The sequence below is a fragment of the Ammodytes marinus genome (assembly GCF_949987685.1).
Source record: "Ammodytes marinus genome assembly, chromosome: 13".
In the NCBI taxonomy this organism is placed as follows: Eukaryota; Metazoa; Chordata; class Actinopteri; order Uranoscopiformes; family Ammodytidae; genus Ammodytes; species Ammodytes marinus.
Genome location: NC_137217.1, coordinates 1,453,357 through 1,471,218, shown reverse-complemented (window position 1 = coordinate 1,471,218; position 17,862 = coordinate 1,453,357). Strand labels below are relative to the sequence as shown.

Sequence of the window (17,862 nt, the reverse complement as noted above, 5' to 3'; positions counted from 1 at the left end):
TTTATTTCGTTATTGGGTTCCTTTTCTGGCTGCAGCCTTGAGATAACATGTGACAACCAACCCCCCAAAAAATGTGATGACCAACCCCAACTTGAATTTCTTGCTAGCATCAAGGCCAACAACCATCTGACAACTAATTAGCTTGCTAACCACAATCTAAACTATAGTTTACCCTTCACACTTTGTATGGGTAACAAGTGTTTTGTTATAAACCCATTGTGTAAAAGCCTAGAAGAAAAATACTGAGGAGCTAAATATTTTCAATTTGACATGAAAAACACAAACAGTCGTCTCACCTCAAATTCAGCGGTCTAACTCCAAGGAAGACTATGTAGGTGACCTCTGATCCCAATTCTGGATATTTACATACCAAAATTTCACAGACAGCGCCTTCTGGTTCCGAGATATAACGATTGTGACAACCAACCCGTGTGACAAATTACCCCGTTCTCCCCTACATATGTGCTCATTGAAATAACAGTGATAAGACCAGGTTAAACTAGTGTTTAGTCACAATAGAGTGATCATTATTTTGTTTTATCTTCAGTCCATGATTAAAAATAGAACTGTTATGTTCTTAGTGTATTTTACTTTTGTTTATGTTGCAACAATGATACACATTTCAAGGAAGAGAGTAGAAAATACATATATTTTACATTTACCTGTTAAACCTAACTGCTGAGTCACTGTGTCTTGTTTCACCATTGATGTTAGTGATCCATTTCCTCCTGTGTATTCCTTTCAGAGAAAATCATTAAACTGGATATAATTTGTTGAAGAAACTATTTTGGAATTCTTTGACGATATTCATATCAAATGTGAGAGCCGTGTTCCCAAATAAAACTAAAGATTCAAAATAAAATAACATTTTCTTTATTTTTAAAATTGTGACTGAATTGTGTTGATAACAGAATGATGTCATGAATTGATTTCCAGTTGGAAATATTTTTGTATTTTCAGTATGTTTAATATTGTTATTATAGAGAATGTACACGGGTCACAAAGAGCATTGTTGACTGATGGATTGTACTTATTCAGCACTGTTTTGCATGTATTAAGTGTAACAAGTGATAAATGGTTTCCACGTTACAATAAGGGTCACAAATAACATTAAGAAATGGTTAATTATGCTTAAGTGATGCTCAATCAGCACTAGTATGCCTTTATTAAGTGTTAATTCATGAGAAATGGTTCCCACTTTACAATAAGGGTCACAAAGTCCATTAATAAATGGTTAATTACACTTAAGTAATGCCTATTAAGGTTAATTATAATTCAGTAATGCCTATTCAGCACTGGTGTGCATTTATTAAGTGTCACTTAATGGATAAATTGTTTCCACTTTACAATAAGGGTCACAAAGAGCATTAATAAATGGTTAATTATGCTTAAGTAATGTTACAAAAATGACATTTGTTAACAGTTAATTAATGCTTATTATTATATTAATCAACTTTTGGTTCATGCTTAATTAATGTATGGTTAATATAGGATATTTATAAACATTAAGGGCCAGTTTCACAGACATGGATTAAGCCTAGTCCTGGACTAAATGGAATTTTGAATGTGCGCTGGGGAGAAACAGACACGCTGGCAACTTTTCTGGTATCAAATTGGTGATTGCGGGATGATTTGGATGCAGCAGCCTATTCGAATGACATGCTGTCGGGCGGACTCCGCCCGGCGGAGCTGCTTGACTCTCGGCCGGGTGCGAGGCAAAAATAAATAAATAAATAAATAAAAGGACTCGCCGCATCACTAGGCTACATAATAGGCTGGCCTGATGTGAAACTTCTCTATAATATAGGCTACTTACTCAGGCTCGCCAACATAAAACAGACGCGCACATAGCCGCGGGAACATATTCTTAACAGGGGGTGCTGAAAAAAAAGCTCAGCCTGCACTTGTCTCGCAACTCGCTACATTGATAAATACAAACTTCACCAATGTAATAGTGTTACATGCAGCGGTGATGGTTTTAATATAAGACTGGGGGTTTCCCCTACAAAAAGGTCGTAAAAAGTCGGGTCGTCTTATATTTGGGGTCTAATATTCGGCGTCCAGTAAGGGAATGCCCGTTACCAGAGCGATTATTCATCTTAAGGGCCTGTGTCCACCTTGTTTCTTTTCTTTTTTTCGCTCTGAAGCGGCTGGGACGTGCGTTTTTGCGCTGGGGGAGAGAACGCGGTGGGCTGAGACTATAGTAGGCTATAAAAAGGCACGGGAAATCGCCAAAGAGCGCAACATCCCCAGCATTGAATTCAAAGCCTCGACTCATTATGTTGGGAGTCGACGTGTCAGAGGCATGAATCGACAAAGCCATCAACTTTTACTGTGTGTCAGGGTTTCAGGGAAAGACAGACAAGAACCCAATTGCAGGACACAGGAAACAGTTCAGATTCAAAAATAGATTTTAATGAAGTGGATGACAAACCAGGTAGTAAGACAATGTGGCAAACAAGTCCAGTTGGGGCAGGCAAAAGGGAAAGTCCAAAGACAGGTCGAAACACGAACAGGCTCAGAACACAGGATGAAATCCGAATGCTGGAAAGCTGGGTGAACACACTAGGACATCTGACAATCTGGCAACTGACTGAGGGAACTGAACTGAGATATATACTGGGGCTGATTAACTGATGAGGAGCAGGTGAGTGATGTGGTCTCTTCTGGTTTCCTCTTTTACCCAGCGCAGCTTAAACTTGGGCAGTGAGACGGAAGCTAGTAGCGCATCTTTGGAATCAATTGTAGCAGCAAATGGAGTTTTCTTCTCCTCTAGCAGTAACACAAAGTTAACATTAGCGCAAGTTTTTTTCTCCTCTGCGAATCTCGCGGTGTTGGCCAATTTGTATAAAAACAACAAACCAGTAAATGTTGGGTTTAAAATGCATTGTAACGCGCGTTACAGAGATTTGTACCGAGTGACATATTACCATTTTTTTTTTGTAATGCCTTACATTACCGCGTTACAGCAAAACTTAATGCATTACAGTAATGCATTACTTTTGTAACGCGTTACTCCCAACACTGAATATAGGCCTACGTGATATACACTATATACAGTTGGATCGTTTTTAACAGTTTGTTATTTAATACAGTCATCGCTGTGTCCGTTTGATATGAAATACAGTCAGATTTATTAGTTTAATGACACAAGTGAGAGTCCCTGCGATCGCAGCGGCATCGCCAGAGACACAGACCCCACATTTCCTTCCGTTGGACACTAGAAGCACCAAGCGTAAAACGGACACGAGTGACATAGTATGTTGAAACGAGGTGTTACTGTAAAGTGGCGGCAACTAGCGTCAGGAGCTGAAACATCACTACTATAGAGCAAAGAAGGCTCTAAGGGCGCTCCAGACCAACCTTACCAACGTATGACGTATGAAAGAGATTCGTAGCAAAGAACGTTTCGGTAAACAGGCAAAATGTTAAGAAGGAACTCTGATTAGTGGTTACGAATGACGTAGCGTTAAGAAGGCTTCGGGGAAACCGGGCCCAGAGCTGTTAGTGTAGTGAATATGTACATGGGTTCATTCATTCATTAAGACTTTTGACTCTAAAGTGAATTATTTTGTTTCTGACTCTACAGCAAAATGTTGGTGTCAAAACCCCCAACATTCCAATGTTTGAGCCAAGGCTTTTATCTGTGTTTTCACACCTATCAGTTCCTCTGTCCTAGCCAGCCCAAGCCAGGATGTCCCCCCCCTGTCTCTTCTGTCATTGGTCAGAAGTCTTATGCTGTTTCTGATAACAGCTAGTGAGCTGATACAGCTCTCTCTCTTTGTCTCTGCATCTCCGAACGGAGTGGTGCAGCCAGCCTCTTCTTCAAGCACCATCCGAGGTGCTCGGTGCTCTCTCCTCTTCAACCACCCTCTGAGGTGGTGGAACGCTCTACTCTACGACCTCAAGGAAGGTAGCACGCTCTCTCCTGCCTGGCTAACCACCCCGACCGGGGGTAGCTCAACCTTCTGGACCCAGACAAGCTCTGGTCTCCCTGATCCAGGCTCTACAACACGGCCTGTCCAAACAGCTGTGAAGCCCCTCTCAACCAGAAGAACCAGAAAACGAACCAAGCTCCCACCAAGGCCAGACCCTTAAGACGAAGAAGCTAAGACCCCGTTTCCACCTGGCATTAACATGTGGTTTTTGTGATCCGATCACATGAATACAGCTCTAACTACAGGTGAGAACACTCTCAAGACGCATTGAGATTGGATCACAAAAACCACATTCGGAGGTGGTTTACGTCTCTTGTGTTCGCATTCATTTGGTAGTGGAAACACAAATGTGGTTTGTGTCCACATTAGGGACCTCCTACTCAACTGCTGCCCCCTGCCTGGGAGGAAATACGTTGAATATGCATCACTGGCGTTCATGCAGCTTTTATAGAAGCCTCATGAACGAGTTGCAAATGACAAGCTTACTCCTCTGTTTTCATTTCACTGCGTAAATCTGAAAACACGGAAATCGCTGCTATTGACTGGAGAGCTGCAAGGCAACTACTTCCTGTTCTTATCTGCTTAAGAATAAAAGTCAACTCGCGTTTGGCTAGTAACATGCTTTTAATGTGAAGGCGCACAGGAAATATTCTGTTCGCATATACAGTAGCCTATCTTAACTGCATACAGAAAGCCGCCCGTGTAGCCTACTGGTGGTGGTGACAAGAGTGTAGCAGACGTTAGAAAAGCCGCCCGGTAAACACACATCTTTCACCAGCCAAAGAGGCGTAATAACTTACTCGCCTAAGAGTTTTTACTTTTATATAGGCTACTATCTATGAGATTTCCCGCATTTGGCGAGAGCCCTCTAAGCAGTGTTGTGCATCGCGCCTCCTTGTCCAAATGAGACAGTAGCATATCTCGTCAACCTAGACTGGTAATTATCTTCGCATGTAATGCATTTTAATAGCAAATGCGATTAAAACTGTGGCACTGAATGTTTACTTGTTTGAACCCCACCGGTTAAAAACACCAATGCAAACGGAAATGATGAACGTGTTGATTTAAATACAGCGCGGGTAAATGGAATCCGATCACAAGTAGACACAGAAGTCACATTTGAAAATACAAGTGGGAACACACGGACTGAGAGCTGTCCACTTGTAACCAGATTCAAAAAGTCAGATGTTAATGCCAGGTGGAAACAGGGTCTAAGAATCAAGCTAAGAGCTACAACCGTAGCCCAGAGGCAACAACGCCAGTTAGCATGCTGCTACTGAAGATCCAGAGAGCACCAGTTCATCCGAACTGCATCAAGACCGACCCGCGAAGCAAAACCCCTGTTTCATGCCAAAGGATCCAGAACCTCTCACACTGCAACAAACGCTGTGTATCAGCATCTGGTATCGTATGAACCACTGGGCAGTTAGCTTAGCTTAGCCAGAACACATGGCTTAAAGGACTGTTAACTTGGAAATGTATATTTACTGATTTTGAACTGTTCATTGTTACTTAGTAATTGGGTTTACAATACTGTGATATTACATTGAACTTATTGGTTAGATACCCAAACATTTATGTTGATTTGAATTACCTTTAAAGGAACCTTTGGCCAAAGGCTCCTTTTGTTTCTCTTCCCTCTCTTCCCCCACCACAGGGAGGAAGGTGTGAAAGACCGGCCAATTTGCATCTACACATACATGCACTCACAGACACAGATACCCCCCCCCCCCCCCCCCCCCCCACACACACACACACACACACACACACACACTCTCTCTCTCTCTCTGTGTGCTTTAGTTTTAGTGGTTTTTAAATGTGTTGGATTTTGTTTACTTTGTGTTAATAAATTACATGCATTTTCTTTTGTAACTAAAAGTTTCTGTCATTCATTTGTGTGAATATTATTGGGAAGTCCGCAACCAACAAGTACAATGATTCTGTAGCCTTTAGTGTTAAAGGCCTACTTCACCGGTTTGAATATGAAGGTGTATTGAATTCTGAGATCCTATGTAGTATAAATGTGCGATTTTTTTTTAAATCGGTTCATCCTAGCTTGAGAAAAGGCAGAAAGAGTGTTTTTTTAACCCTCTATTTCTCTTTCTCGTGACATCACAGAAAGAGAAATATAGGGTTAAAAAAAACTTACTTTGTAAATATTACTGTGATGTCTTTTACTGTGACATCACAGTAATATTTACAAAGTACGTTTTTTTTAACCCTATATTTCTCTTTCTGTGATGTCACGAGAAAGAGAAATATAGGGTTAAAAAAACCCTCTTTCTGCCTTTTCTCAGGCTAGGATGAACCGATTTTAATTTTTTTTGCACATTTATACTACATAGGATCTCAGAATTCAATACACCTTCATATTCAAACCGGTGAAGTAGGCCTTTAAGATCATATTACCAAATTTATAATAGTAATTATTTGATTACATTATTTTATGGAAATGATCATTGAGACTAGTGCTGTGTCTGAAATCGCGCACTTAGGTAAGTGCACTTACATTGAGTGCACTTTATTATCCCTACAGTACACTTACTTATAGACGCAGTGCTCTCATTTCTACAGTGTACTGTCACAACTGCCGTCGCGCACCTACCGGAAATTACTTTGCATTTTGACTTTACTTTGCATATTTTTTTCTGCTTGTGTTACCAAAACAGGCACATTAGTCGTGGAAAAACAAAAACAACAACGTGTAATTTAACTTTTGTAGAGCGCGTCCGTCTCCATGGTTGCTTCAAGCTCGTCTATTTTGATTAGAATGTCCCGTCCTCTCCGTTACGTAGGCAAGATGGCGGCCGTTGAGTGTGGAAAGTGTCCATCGCTCCACACTCACGTTTTAGACTGTTTTGAGTGCACGACCGAGGAATTTACAGTGCACTGCATTTTGGCACACTCTCCGGTTTTGCGCAAAGTGCACTCAAAAAAGTAAGTGTAAGTACAGAAGTGCGCGATTTCAGACACAGCACAGGATTTATTAATATTGATTTATTTAACTGAACATTAAACTAATCAACATTTGAGAATAAATCATTGATTAAACGAGACAATTTACTATTATTTTTCCATTTCTTAAATGAATGGTGGTGCCCCTTTGAACTTTAATAAATTATTAAGGTATTATTAATCTTCAGATTAATTTCTAATAGCAGGATTAATCTGAACCACCTGTAACCGCTGCATTAGCATCCGATGTAGCACATAGCTACAGTACGGCAGCATGGAGCAGCCATAGAAGGACACCAGCAGCTGCTCCTGCAGGTTATTTCTCCTGAGGATCCTGCTGCTGTGCCTTCTTCACTGCTGAGTGGTGTTGTCTGTTCAGGTGGTGCCCAGCCCAGGAGACTTTGGTTTCCTGCTGACTGTGTGTTTGTCCCTTTGTTCAGGTGAGAAAGGCAGATCCCTCCAGACTGGTGTTCATAGACAACGCTGGCAGACCGCAGCAGTCCCAGGACAACCTCAACTTCAGGCTGCTTGAAGGCATCGATGAGTGAGTGTAACACACCATTTCAAAGCACGGAGATACACATTTAAGTTCTTAAATTTTTTCTATACTCTGGCATCCATGCTGTGATTGCAAATGCCTTTCCAACTCTGTGTTGTGTGATTTATAGATCCTAACACTGATGTAAGAAAATATTTCATGAGAAAATAAAACACATCTAACAACTTTCAAATCAAATTGTTTTCTTACAATATCTTTCAGACAAGGTTTGCATTGGATTCATGCCGAATGACTGATAGAAGTTACCCTTTGTATAAACTCCAGTTTTCACATGTTGTTTGCATGAACTGAACATTTTCTGAACAGTTACCTCGGAATTCCACTGGCTGTGCGTGCGTTGTCCAACGATTTTGCTCCGTGCGCCCACGTCCGTCAACACCCAACGGCTCCGTTTTCAAAGCAGGCACGGCCAGCTCCGCTGAACAGCTGGAGTCGCGAGACCGAGGAGCTCCCGCGGTAATAAATGTGACGGGTGACCGCTCTTGATAATATGATTCTCCTATATGGTATTTACACAACAACGAACGCACGGAAGGTTATTGTTTCCATCTGAACGAGTAAAAGAACAGTGGACATGCTTGTATGTGTCTCTGTTTTGAGATTGTTACCTGCAGTGAACACCGAGTGTCTTATTTTGAAAATTAACCGGAGGTTTTATTGTTTTGTCGGCGTCTGTGCTCCTGTCTCTCTCGATGTGTTCTGTGCTAAATTGATGCGATGAGCTCCGGCATCCAGCAGAAATAGAAGCAGTGCGTATTTCAGCGGACAGCTGGAGCAGCAGCGGAGCAGAGAGACGGTGCAGCGGAGCTAGTGGACGCTCACACACTGACCAAAGTAAAAACCTGACAGGAGAAGGACCGGACAGGCAGCCGGTGGAATTAGGCCTTTAGAGTGAATGACAGAAGATACAGTATCAGGTGAAAGCAGCCTTGCTGAGTCCTGAAAACTCCCTGTAGGGAAGGTTTGGAACATTGAGGCAAAATTGTCTGGAGTTTAGTTGCCAAGTTTCGGGAGTTATATTATGAAACAAGTGTTTTCCAAGGGAACGTCACATTTATCTTCTGAAAGACAATGTCTGGTTGCTTCATACTGGAGCCTTTCCCTGCCTTGAATGGACATGATTCGAGTTGACTACAATTACAAAAAATATTATTGTAAAAATGTGAATTTGACACTTTTGACCTTTCCTTTAGCACCAGCCTCATTAAAATCTTGCATATTTAATTGTAAGGCACTTTTACAATCTGCTGTGCAAACAAAGCGTTCTTATTTGTATTAATTTGCAATGCTAGTGGTAAGGCGTCTCTAAAGATGCTAAGATAAAAGGCAACTTGGCTTTATCGCTTTAGAATCAGTAATAACGGTAAGGTAGAAAGGCTATTTCAGCCGTTAGAGAGGCTTTCATTAGACCTAGACGGTAAACAAGTCAGCAGAGCTAAACACATCCAATTCAATGCTGTTTCTATTGTCAGGTTTCCAGAACAAGCAGTGTCAGTGCTCCAGTCGGGCTGTCTGGAGAGTCTTCTTCTACGCTCTCTTTACTCAGACAGGGAGCTGTGGGCCAGCCGAGGAGGCGCCAGTGGGATCAGGCCTCTCATCCACACTGTAGAGCGCAGAGGCAAGCTTCTACTGCAGTACATCAGGAACATGAAACTACAGCCTGAGAGGGACCTGTGAGTTAACTGACACCACCAAACTCAAACAGAATAGAATCACATCATTGGATTTGATGAGCTGATTCTGACATCTATTTAGTGGAATCAAAGAGAGACATGCTGTACCAAAATAAAAGGGTTCCTGCATAAAGAGAACCTTAAGATGTGAAATGTTTCAGGCCAAGCAGCAATGCTACCCTCTTCTTTTGCCAGTAGTATTCCTCTCCTTTTTCTTCAGTGGAAATCCATGTTCCCATGTGTGAACTCACTAAACTTTGCACACACAGTCCAGTCCTGTGCCAAAGTGAATCAGTCTTATTTGTATGCTAGTAGTCCTGGGGCCCATTTCAGGAAGTGGGTTTTGAGGCAACTCAGAATCCGTTACTGCGGCAACATACGCCGTGAGTCTAAAGGTGCGGCCACACTACGCGCGTAACGCAGCTAAAATGTTGCTTGATCATTTTATGTCAAAAATGGTTCTACGCGTGTAACGTGCCTAGTCTCCCTCCCGACAATTTATTTCCCCTAATCAACCATGGCTGCGATCAGACCCGACCCGACACAACAGTGTGCATGTCCACACAAAAACAACAACACGGCCAACAACTGTGCCAAAAGACAAACTGAACAGCTCAAATAGCATAGCATTAAAACAGCATTGCATATTCACGCCGCTCGGAAATTCATACAAACAGCAAGGCAGCTACATAACAAACACAGTTACAGCAGCATCGATGCACGGCGGCACAAAATAAAGGCAAGTAGCCAACATTACCCTACCTGGCTGTGACAGGGGACCGTGACTGGCGTAGATAAACACCGGTGCTTCGCTGTAGTTGTCGTGAAAGTCCCCCGGACATAGCCGTCATGTTTGGGTTCATAATATGAGGCGCTAGCCGCCCGCACACAACCGGGTGAGTTAACTAATGCTATCCGGCGTTAACTTGGTTCATCGGCTAAAGCACAGCTACACATATTCACTGAATAAACCAGGAAGTCCATTCTCCTGGTTTACTCTCCCCACGTCTTCTATTCCCGAGCTGCTGTCATACAGCACCGGCCGCTCGCAATACATTTTCCTCCTCGGTGTCTCTCAGCCTCTGTGTACACTGTTCTCCGACCGTGCCAATGTATGTGACGTCGGGTCAAGCCCAACGCTGAATGGCCAACGCGACTAAGCGTCACACGTAGGAGCGTAAAAAGCTTTTTGAACTCTGTGCGTAGGCGCGTTGGGTGCGTATATACGCGGCTAACGCGCCTAGAGTGTTGCTTTAGCGCTTGTAACGCATCTACGAGCGTAAACGAATGGTTCCCTATGGAAAAATTGCCGATGTTACACGCGTGTGTAACGCGTGTAGTGTGGCCGCACCTTAACCTGCTTGCTAGGTTTGAGGGAACCGACTCTGAGTTTGTGTGACTTTACGCTGCAGCTCCAACTGAAGGAAGCATGTCACAATGTACAGTTTGAAGCAGAATCATTCCATAGAAGTCTCCATCGGGATGTTTTTATCATTTCCTGATGATTTTTACATTTGATCGATCATTTATCTGATCAGTATTCTCAGCCCTTGTGTCGTTCATAAAGGCGGCCACCTAACACACTATGAACATGCTCTACATTCAGATTAATAAACCTATTTGTATTGTATCTCATACTTTTTTTTATTAAAGGGAGTTTTCTTACATCTGTGCCACTGAACAGATTTCTGTCAGGTTGAAATGTTTCATGCTGAGGCTGCACGCGATCGTTAGGCCTACTGTTCACTTGTGTGATCCCAAAGTCACAGAGGAGCCTCATTAAATATGAATTAGCCTAATATGAATAGGCCTATAGAAAATATTAAATCATTTAAACCGTGATCACTTGAGGAACATGGATTTGGTCATAAATCAATCAGGCTCTTCAATGAAAAGTGTCGCCTAATTTGTCTGACGTTAAATCCGTCACTCCTCATTTAAAAAAGGACGACAGTCTGTTTACTGCACATGATTATAGCTTGACTACCTAGGCTATTATACAGCGAATATAAAACGCTGTCAGCTATTTTGTGCCGCACCAGCTCAATACTTTTGCTGCTGCTGATATGCGTAACTTTTTAAAATAGGCCATTGCTTCTCATACGGAAAAGGTAATGATGCTTTTAACAAAAAAATTTTGCCCCATTTTTTCTGAATTGTCGAGGTAATTAGATCAGAGTTATGAGATAATATCCCTGTTAATTCTTCTCCGTACAACAAGTCCTCATTCATTAATATTTCTAACTCTAGTGGGAGGAGTGGAGACGTGGGGAAGGTTTTTTTTTCAGAAGTGAATAAGTGGGAGGATCAAGCATTTGATTCTCCTGTTTCCATGGTGAATCATGTTATCAGCGATCCATTGATGATGGCTTTTACGCACACGCTTAACCAAATGTGAGCAGACTGAGTTGACTGACCCAACACTGATCACCTGTTCTGAAACTGATCACCCAGAGTTGCTCTTCCCAGAGTTGGTCAACTCAGAGTGCAGGGTTGAACTCAGAGTTTGTAAACCCTGCCTCCTGAAACAGGCCCCTGATGACAAAACTCTTCTAAATTTTAAACTTTAAAAAATCATAATAAATCAACAATACATGCTACAGAAACTTCTCCCCTTTTTGATGCAATTTTGGAGTCCAACGTTAATAAGTTAGTGATTATTATTTCCTTATACTGTTATTAAGAAGTGTGTTATTTAGTGCAAATGACGTAGGCCTAGTAACTGTCAGTTAGCGGAGGTGACGTCAGTCAGCCTGAGCGTCTGTACGTCTGTTCTTTTCCCGGGTTCTGTATGCTGCTGTGCTTGTACAAAAAAGGAGAAATAAACAGCGGGTCAATCCTCACTCCTCATCTCATCTCTCTTGCTTCATATTCTGACATATTGGGCCTTAAGTGGTATTCTGGCCGACAAACCTGAAGTGTATCTTCTGATATTAGCAGATCAGCACAGCACAGTTTAGCTGCGATAAGAATTTGTAGATGAAAAGTAATTTTAGTTGTTGACATGTGTTGCTGTTCATCTGGCTAGCTACCATTACAGCCACCTAGTTATATAGGCTATCAGGGCTAATAGACTTAATATTATGTACTGAGCCTCTAAAAAACGAGTATATTTTGTGTTTTGAATGTTATTTAAAACAGACTTTTGTTTTCTTCTTTCCTGAAGCAGTGTGCTTGAAGGAAATAAATGAAAAACCGCTGGAATGAAAGCATTTTAAATGCCATTCGTTGTCCATTGTAGGGTTTGAATAATGTTTGATCTTAAAGTATAAAATGCTTTACTAATTTTTATTGTGAATCAATTAGTTAATTTCACAATTGTTTTGTTAAGCACTATATGTTTACATGTAGTTTTGCTGGGTTAAAAATAAATAGAAAGATGTTCTTTCCACACCACACCTGGACACAAACTGGCACAGTCATGACAGTGTAATAAAGGTCTCATGACATATTATTGAAATGTCCAAATGGTTTCACTTAACTTGAGGAAAACAGAATCATTCATGACAGTAAAATAAAGGTTTCATGACAGCACGTCAAAACTTCCATAAATTAATGTTTACTGTAATCTTACCAAATAACCCTAAATAGTTTTTTTTATTACATTTGATGATAAAGCCTACTTTGACATGAATATGCTACGAGGCTAGCTAGCTAGCATTAGCTTAACAGGACAGGAAGCCAACTAGCAGAAATGCTACGTGGCTAATTTGCTAGCATTAGCTCAACATAAAGCTAGGTCATCTTTTCTGTATATGACATCTACTGCATTATGTCCATCCTTGGAGAAGGATCCCTTCCTCTGTCAACTCTCCGAGATTGCTCCATTTTTTGAAACCCGGTAAAGGGTTTTTTACTGGGAGTTTTTTCTCAGCCGAGCTAAGGGTCTAAGGGCAGAGGGTGTCATACTGTATGGAATGTGAAGCCCACTGAGGCAAATGTCTATTTGGGATATTGGGCTATACAAAAAACTGATTTGATTTGATTTGGTAATGTTATTGCTTAATTAATGTCAAGTTGTCATGACCAAGACATGGACAAGAAATGATGTATTAGTTCATCACAGGTTGTCATTATAAAGATCTTTCATACAGTGTCAACGACACGTTGCAATAACGGTGACATAATTGACCGAATGACACTTTATAACAGTAGTCATAACGATCATACACAATTTAGCACCCTTTATATGAGATATTAATAGAGCAGGCCTTTACTGTGACAAAGAAGATCATCTCAAAAAGCGATACAAAAAATAATTACATTTCTTTGTTTGAATTTTATTTTCTACGGCTGTCAAATTAACGTCATCATCATCTTCAACCGCTTATCCGAAATCGGGTCGCCCACGTCTCCACTAGAGTTCTATTAATTAATCACAGAAAAAATAACACGTTTAAAAAAAATAACGCAGATTTATCGCGCTTCTATAGTGCCCTTTGACTCTGTGCAAAAGGGGTGCGATGATAGCATAGCTGCACCTGTTGCTTGTGGACACGGTCCGCACAGGATTAAAGAGTAAAGCGTAAATAAAGCAGGGCAAAGGGCTCTATAGTAGATGGAAGAATAGGTCCACGCGCATAGGGTGGCTTTTTTTTTGCAACCTGTTTTTTTCTAATCCTTGAAGTGTCTATTTTAAGATTCTGCCAGGTAACAGGCTGAACTTAGGGGTTTTGTGGTTTATTTTTAACAGTTTATTACACATTTACCAATTTCGAAAATGAAAACAGCAACATTAATGAAAGCATAACTTTTGAAGAAAAAAACATACAGAGGCAAATTAACACATTTTCCCATTTAATTCTGACTCAGGGAATTCAGTAAAATAGTTATTTTTAACATTCAAGTACATTTTCCCTGTTTTTCTGGACAAAACAGCGAAAAACAGCAAAAAAAAAATTATTACATTTATATTTTCTTTTTTATTATTAAATAAACGAATAAATGTAGTAAAAATGCAACTGTTTAGCAGTACCTAACTATTAAACTAACTAACTAACCTTGAATTTTGATAAGAACTACATATTCCTACTCCCTACTCCCTACAGTCCAGGGAATAGGTATATGTAGTTCAAATTTAGAGTCTTGGGCCTGCCATATAGTCCATCAGGTAGGTGCAATATATGAAGGAATTGTGCTTTTGATGATACAAATATGAGCTTTGGCACACTGTTAGAGCATGCCTTAAGGAAGATTTTTGGCTATAGGGCCATCACCAATTTTTCCTATGGCACCAGTGGCGGCCATTTTAAAAATGGACGCCGACGGTTGTTATTTTACATGTAGCTTAGGTTCTAGACCACCTAGGGTCTTGGTTCTGGTGGCTAATCCTACATTTTTAAGGATGAGGAAGACAGTGGCACTATTTAAAACATGCTGGAAACTACTGAAGTACATGTACATGGCATTCAGGGAACAAAATTATGGTAAAACCATCGAATATTAGCGGAATTTTACATATTTTCCAGTATCAGGCAAGGTAAGTCGCGAGCAGATCTGGAGTGGAATTCAGTAGGGTTTCCTATATCCCATTAGCCAAAAGCTAATTGTGATTGCCAATGTATTAAGCATATATAAACTGAAAATCAACTCCAAATTCATCAAAATCGACGGTCTGGGAGTAGCTTTTTGTTTCTAAATATGGCGGTCACTAAGTTTTAGTTGATCTAGTTGGTCAGAATAATCCCTCCCCTGACACCTGATGTGACGTGAGAGTTCCGCGACAGTAAAATGTTTGTAAGGACGACATGACAAGAAGAAAGCTAAAATAATCAAATTGCTTACTTCTGCTTTAACTTAGCATGCTAGCTAATGTGCTAACTAGCTAGCTACCTAACTATGGATCTGTATAGGAATTAACTAGGTTTTCCTGTATCATATTAGCACAAAGGTTGTTGTGATAGCCAATGTATTAAGCATATAAATAACCCGGAAAATAGACTCCAAATTCATCAAAATCGTCCCACCTTGAGTGGAAATATGGCCACTTCCGGTTTTAACGGCCATGTTGAATTTTGAAAATGTCAGAAATGGATTTATCATCCTCAATAATCCCCAAAACCACTCCAATATTGTCCAAATCGGCAAAGCAGTTGCTGAAATATTGTCAATATGGTAATTATGCTAATTATGCTATGCTACGCTAATTGCCCAACATATGCAAGTTAGCATCCGGCAGTTTCTACCTACTGGGGACCCATACTTTACATTTCTAACATAAAACTTTGGGGTACTCAACATGTCTGGGTTCACAATGGGGCCCTATGGGCTGGCAAGTAGACTATATATGGCAGGCCCAAGACTCTAAATTTGAACTGCATATACCTATTCCCTGGACTGTAGGGAGTAGGAATATGTAGTTCTTATCAAAATTCTAGGTTAGTTAGTTAGTTTAATAGTTAGCTACTGCTAAACAGTTACATTTTTACGACATTTATTAGTTTATTTAATAATAAAAAAAGAAAATATAGATGTAATAAATTTCTTTTTGCTGTTTTTCACAGTTTTTGTCCAGAAAAACAGGGACAATGTACTTGAATGTTAAAAATAACTATTTTACTGAATTCCCTGAGTCAGAATTATATGGACAAATGTGTTAATTTGTCTCTGTATGTTTTTTTCTTCAAAAGTTATGCTTTCTTTAATTTTGCTTTTTTCATTTTCGAAATTGGTAAATGTTTAATAAACTGTTAAAAATAAACCACAAAACCCCTTAGTTCAGCCTGTTACCTGGCAGAATCTTAAAATAGACACTTCAAGGATTAGAAAAAAACAGGTTGCAAAAAAAAAGACACCCTATGCGCGTGGACCTATTCTTCCATCTAGACTACAATGGATGTGTTATGGAATGCTTTGGGCAAATAGGACGCACCTGTGGTGGTGCAGCGCTGTCTGTAGTTGGTGATAGGCCCTGTTTCCACCTGGGATTATGATGTGATTTTGGTAATCCGATCAAAGGTGGCCAGCTCTCAGTCCGTGTGTTCACACTTGTCTGTCCACATGTGACTTCTTTGTCTACTTGTGATCGGATTGCATTTACCCGCTCTGTATGTAAATCAACACGTATATCATTTCCGTTTGCATTGCTGTTTTTAACCGGTGGGCTTCAAACAAGTAAAGTAACATAAAGGGCTGTACAGTGCCACAGTTTTAATCGCATTTGCTATTAAAATGCATTACGTGCAAAGATAATTACAGGTGACATTTAGACAAAGAGGAGCGATGCACAACACTGCTTAGAGGGCTCTACATTAACACTCGCCAAATGCGGGTAAATATCATAGATAGTATATAAAAGTAAAAACTCTTAGGCAAGTAAGTTATTACGCCACTTTGGTAGGGCTGGCCCGAATACCATTTTTCAGGCTTCGAATATTCGTTGGTTTTTCCGAGCGAATATTCGAATATTCGTTCCAGAAAAACACACCATCAAAAACAACAAAAAAAAAAAAAAAAAAAAATTAAATCTTTTTTTTTTTTTTTTAAACGTTAATAATCCCTATATACTCCCTGGAACCGATTTTGACAGTATCTGCATATTTTGTTGAAGATTTACGCGCTCGGAGGTGAAGTAATGGATGCGCTATGACACTTAGTGATGTAATATCCTCCTAAATGAGCAATACTACTACTACTACTACTACAATATTACTAACTTTTATATCCAAATATAAAATTATTTGATGACATTATACTGCAGTACTAGCTTCTTGCAAAAAAAAATGTTGAAAAAAAAAAAAAAAAAAAAATTATAAAAAAAAAAAAAAAAAAAAAAAAACGAAGCTCCGAATACTAATTTAAACTCCGAATACTAATTTTCCGAACGAGTATTCGAATATTCGAATAATTCGGGCCAGCCCTACACTTTGGTGCTCCCCGGGCGGCTTTTCTAACGTCTGCCTCTGATACACTCTTATCACCACCACCAGTAGGCTACACGGCTTTCTATATGCATTAAAGTAACTGCTTGTGCGAACAGGATATTTCCTGTGCGCCTTCACATTAAAAGCCTATTACTAGCCAAACGCGAGTTGACTTTTATTTTTAAGCAGATAAGAACAGGAAGTCGCTGGCTTGCAGCGCACCAGTCAATAGCAGCGATTTCCGTGTTTTCAGATTTACGCAGTGAAATGAAAACAGAGGACAGAAAGCTTGTCATTTGCAATACTGGCGGATGCAACTAACGTTCATGAGGCTTCTATAAAAGCTGCATGAACAGTGATGCATTTTCAACGTATTTCCGCTCAGGCAGGGGGCGGCAGTTGAGTAGGAGGTCCCTAATGTGGACAAGAGTCACATTGCTGTTTACACTTCTATTTGAATTCAGACACAAGCTAATGTGGTTTTTGTGATCCGATCTCAATGCGTCTTGAGAGTGTTTCCACCTGTAGTTAGAGCTGTATTCATGTGATCAGATGACAAATCAGATGTTAATGCCAAGTGGAAGCGGGGTCATAGACAGACGTCATTTAGCCTGCTTGTTTTTTTGTGGTTTTAAGTACAAAATTCTAGCCTGGCACCGCCCGCCTACGTACTTCCGCTCAATTTTTATTTCCCTTCAGTAGTCAGTCTGGGCCTGTAGGCTCAGAAATACATGAAGACTAATTAACAGTATTGTTTACTGATGAGTGCCGTGCAACCCTGGATGGTCCAGATGGATGGAGTAGTGGATGGTTGGTGAATGGCCACCATGTCCCAACAAGGCTGCGACGTCAGCAAGGAGATGGTGGAGTCATGT

The 17,862-nt window shown here is 40.4% G+C and overlaps 1 protein-coding gene across 2 annotated transcripts in view; it reads left to right on the top strand.

Annotated features, from left to right (window-relative positions):
• The window catches only part of gask1a (golgi associated kinase 1A), an 85,324-nt gene extending 73,094 nt beyond the window's left edge, over positions 1–12,230 (top strand). For both annotated transcript variants that reach the window (XM_080039089.1, XM_080039087.1), the window contains 2 exons: positions 7,334–7,437; positions 8,925–12,230. In XM_080039089.1, the coding sequence (XP_079895215.1) occupies positions 7,334–7,437; positions 8,925–9,129 (309 nt within the window). In that variant the 3' untranslated portion in view covers positions 9,130–12,230. The remainder of the gene's footprint in view (positions 1–7,333; positions 7,438–8,924) is intronic.
• The last annotated feature ends 5,632 nt before the right edge of the window (positions 12,231–17,862 follow it).